This window comes from Poecilia formosa, unplaced genomic scaffold (genome assembly GCF_000485575.1).
Source record: "Poecilia formosa unplaced genomic scaffold, Poecilia_formosa-5.1.2 Scaffold491, whole genome shotgun sequence".
In the NCBI taxonomy this organism is placed as follows: domain Eukaryota; kingdom Metazoa; phylum Chordata; class Actinopteri; order Cyprinodontiformes; family Poeciliidae; genus Poecilia; species Poecilia formosa.
Window position 1 is genome coordinate 321,381 of NW_006800430.1, and position 4,159 is coordinate 325,539.

The window sequence follows — 4,159 nt, forward strand, 5'->3', positions numbered from 1 at the left end:
GTGTGCGTGTACTGGAACAACCCTAACATTTGTAAAGATAAAGGCCAAATTCCTCAGATTAAAACAAGCCACACCTTAAAAAACATTTATTACCAGCTCATTTGTTCTCCTATTTGTCCGCAGAATTCAAACAGGCTGTACTGTCTCTAAGGATTTTTCTGCTCTACTGTTATCTAAGATTAAAAAAAAGCAACAAAAAAAGCACACAAGTCCATACACGAAAGGGGCGTGTTTGTTTGAATAAGGTTTGTACAAAAACTGAAAGTGCTCCGACTTCATTCTCAGGCAATCCGGTCTCCTGTGAGGTTCAAAGGCCAGAAATAATGTACACCATAGTTCTGCTGGTGGGCTTTCTCATAGCTGCGTACATTTTCCATGAGNGAGTGATCCTGGCCTGTCGCAGCAAGCAGAGAGGAGAAGCTGCTCTGCAGGACGTCAAGAGGGTGAGAGTCTGCTGGTCATGTCTTTGTTTCTCAGGAAAGCTAGGAAGAAAAGCAGCATGAAGGTGAACAATGAGGCAGGATTAGACTGAAAATAGAGGGAGAGTGACTTTAGTAAAGGTTGTCAAGTGAAAGAATTAACACCCTATGACAGCTTGTGTGTTTTCCAACATATTTTGAGACGTAGATATGTTAACAAAACCAAAAAAATTCTAATAATCAGAAAACGGCAAAATATGCAATTCCTCTGGGGAGAACAAAAGTACTATCTTGAGAAGAATTGGATTCATCAATATATTCCAATTAATGTGTGCAGCTTAGTGATATAAATTGCACCTCATAAAAGTAACCAGCATCCTCAAGGAGCCCATTGCAAACAGAAATGTTTTCAAGGCTTATGAATCCTGTGCCAGGGAGTCACAGCCATGCAAAAAATAAGTTATAGTTTATCATAATTTTTATCTTTATCACAATAGTACCACAAAAGATGTCCACCTCTATAGGACATTGAAATATTATTCCCACTTAAAACCTGTAAACTTGGACACAGGCATAGTGAATCATTTGACATGGTCAGATCACTTGTTTTGAAGGAGGTTTCCTCTCATAAAGCTCAGATATTTAACTTATGCAGTTGTTGTTTTAGTATGTAGCAATAGCAGAGATACTGGAAATCACCAAAGAAAAAGAGCTTATGGGAGATTATTACACTTAATAATGTTAATTACATTTATAATGATCACTTGCTGAGAAACAGGTCCATGGGGTGACAGGGCGCCAGAATAGGGTTTTCTTGAAACTATGTAAACTTCTATAGAAAAAATGGAATTAGTATTTAGGGTGCAAAATTAAATATGGTTACTTCTTCCTATTTCAACCTCAACTGAAGGTCATTTTGACTGCAGGCAAATCTGCACTGTTCCAATGTGATTTTTCCAGGAGCTGCAAAAGTAGTCTCATATTACAGTGAGTCAGATTGTGTGCTTATTTCATTGCCTATAGTTTAATAGCAATCCCATCAGTCTTCAATGTCTGTTTCAGGAGAGTGGCAGTAATCAGGTGGTGTTCATGCAGCTGGATCTGGCTAGTCTTAAGTCGGTCCGCAGCTTTGCAGAGAACTTCCTGAAGACAGAACCCAGACTGGACATCCTGATCAACAATGCAGGTAGGAGTTCTCGCCTCAGTCTCAATGATATGCTGGATACGCGACTCGTCGACAGAAACCCCCATGAAGACAGAGTATATTTAAAAAGTCATTTCATCCTACGGAGTCTAAAGGCTTCGACATAACTTAATGACTTAGAAATAATATCGCTATCTGAGCGCATTTCCACTTAAAACACTGCAACTATCTTCAGACCAATCACACAAAACATTGCACAGAGCTCTGTCGAAAATAATTCGAACCAGTCTGGAGTCGAGTTTTGGCAGGTCGATGGTGTTCTGAACAAAATGACGCAGTTTTCATCACACCTCTACATCAATGAGAGCCAGTTTCGGCACTTTGCACTCTGTCGGGGCCTTAAACACTGTCAACTTTCACCCATACCTTGGGTGACAAGGATTGTCTGTGTTTCGTTCTAGGTCTGTTCATATTTGGTCGAACCGAGGACGGGTTCGGGATGACGTTTGGTGTCAACCATCTCGGTCATTTCCTGCTGACTAACCTGTTGCTGGACCGACTGAAGGAGTGCGGACCGAGCAGAGTAGTGAATGTGTCATCTGGAGCGCACAATTAGGGAACAGTAGATTTTGACTGCCTGAACACCCACAAAGATCTAAGGATTGGGACGTCGTTTGTGGCTGGCCAAAGAGTTTATGCAGACAGTAAGCTGTGCAACGTTCTCTTCACCTACGAACTTGCCAAGAGACTGAAGGGAACCAAGGTCACTTGCTACTCCCTCCATCCAGGTAAGCTACATAGTTGTGGTTTCTTGTTTAACCCACCGACAAGCACAAGTATTTGACAAAGACTAATGAAAATGTACGAACAAGAAAGTGAGTGGCAAGGTACATCACTCAAAAGTTCAGTGAATTTAAAGACTTTTATTGATCACTTTGATCCCGTGGCCCTTCAGGTCTTGAGGTTAACCTGATGCAAACAACTTTGGAAATGGAAAACATACATGTCATGTTTGTTCAAACCTGATCCGGCTGTCCCTAACAGGAATTGTAATGTTTGTATTTCTCCTTTCGCCTTGTAGATATGGATTCTATTGTTTTTGCAGTTTTCTTTGTTTATTGTGTGGTCTGACCCCAAGTTCTGCTGTTTCTCTTTGGGAACATTGTCTATTCCCTTCATTATTTTTTCATTTGTGAGCAGTTCTCTGAAAAATAAAGGGTTCCAAATCATAGAAGCTACTCTGCAATGTTGCAGACATAAAAAATACACAGTCTTCTCATAGAACGCATATAAACAAATGTTCCAAATACGTAATTTTTTTTTTTTTAGATTAATTAGATTACCCCATGTTTAAACAGAAATAAAATGGCCACCCACTGAAACAATATTGTTGACATTTCTTGGTAAACTTATAAAATAAGTGGCTGTGAGTTTTCATTGTAATCATTTTGCAGAGGTCGTTGGCCCCAGGATGATATTCAGACAAAGAACGAGTCTTTTCTACTAGCACCTTGACTTGACTATGCATGGCTAAAACTGTTTTCCACTAGCTTATTTAATTTTGTGCTGCAAGGAAAACATTTTTTTTTTATCTTCTTGCAGGAGTCATCAAGACTGACATCATCAGGAACACGAGCCCGATTTTTCAACTAATCGCATTGAACGTTTTAAGATTTTTCATGAAGACCCCTCTCCAGGGAAGCCAGACCACGCTGCACTGTGCCCTGCAGGAGGGCATCGAACACCTCAGCGGGCGCCACTTCTCCAACTGCACCGCCAGAGAAGTACTGGCCAAGGCCAAGGATCCGGTGACTGCAAAGAAGCTGTGGGAGATCAGCGAGAGATTCTGTGACCTCTGAAGAGTGTTTTACTAAAGTAGTTTGTTTTAAATAAGAGCCACTCGTGATGTTAACTTCAATCTGTTTGTAAAAATTGAAACCGAGACCAAAGTTGACACTTTCATGTGACTTTTCTTTAACTTTCCAGATATTGTAAAAAGAGGAAGGGAATTGACTTGATTTAGATATTACATAACTCATGATCCACATGTGGAATTTTAACTAGAGTGTAAATAAATGACATTTCTGACATCATAATCCAGCGACTCTATAGTCTTTTGGCTATATAGCCTTTATATGGGCAGCTAATGGGATCATCCATTGATGTTTGACTGGCTTATTAGAAGCCATTGTACTAAAAGACATTATATATTTTCAGCTTTTACCAATGGGAATGTTTCTGAAGATTAGTTCCTTTGGAAACTCGAAAAGCTAATGGCACAAAGCTTTGATTCTACATTTCTCCATTTATGTTTTTTATATGCCTGATGAATAATATGTACCTGTATTAATGAGGGGCCGTCACAAAGGTTATGAAGGTGCAGGTTTAGTGGTGGAAATGTACATTACAGTTATTTCGTTATTTAAGCACATCAAGTTAAATTTTATATAAATTCAAGAGTTACAGTTGTAAATGTAAATTATAAAGACTTGCAGTTTTTCTGGGGAAAGTTTTGACAATTTTCAAAGTTTTACCTGTTAACCCAATAAATTTAGAGCCATGAAGCCGATTTTGTCTTTTGTTTCTAATAAGAGGA

At 39.2% G+C, this 4,159-nt stretch overlaps 1 protein-coding gene across 1 annotated transcript in view; it reads left to right on the top strand.

Annotated features, from left to right (window-relative positions):
- The first annotated feature begins 323 nt into the window (after positions 1-323).
- The window catches only part of LOC103156659 (dehydrogenase/reductase SDR family member 13-like), an 8,475-nt gene continuing 4,639 nt past the window's right edge, over positions 324-4,159 (top strand). Inside the window, exons 1-3 of the mRNA XM_016664508.1 lie at positions 324-443; positions 1,482-1,605; positions 2,025-2,055. Of these exons, the coding sequence (XP_016519994.1) occupies positions 324-443; positions 1,482-1,605; positions 2,025-2,055 (275 nt within the window). The remainder of the gene's footprint in view (positions 444-1,481; positions 1,606-2,024; positions 2,056-4,159) is intronic.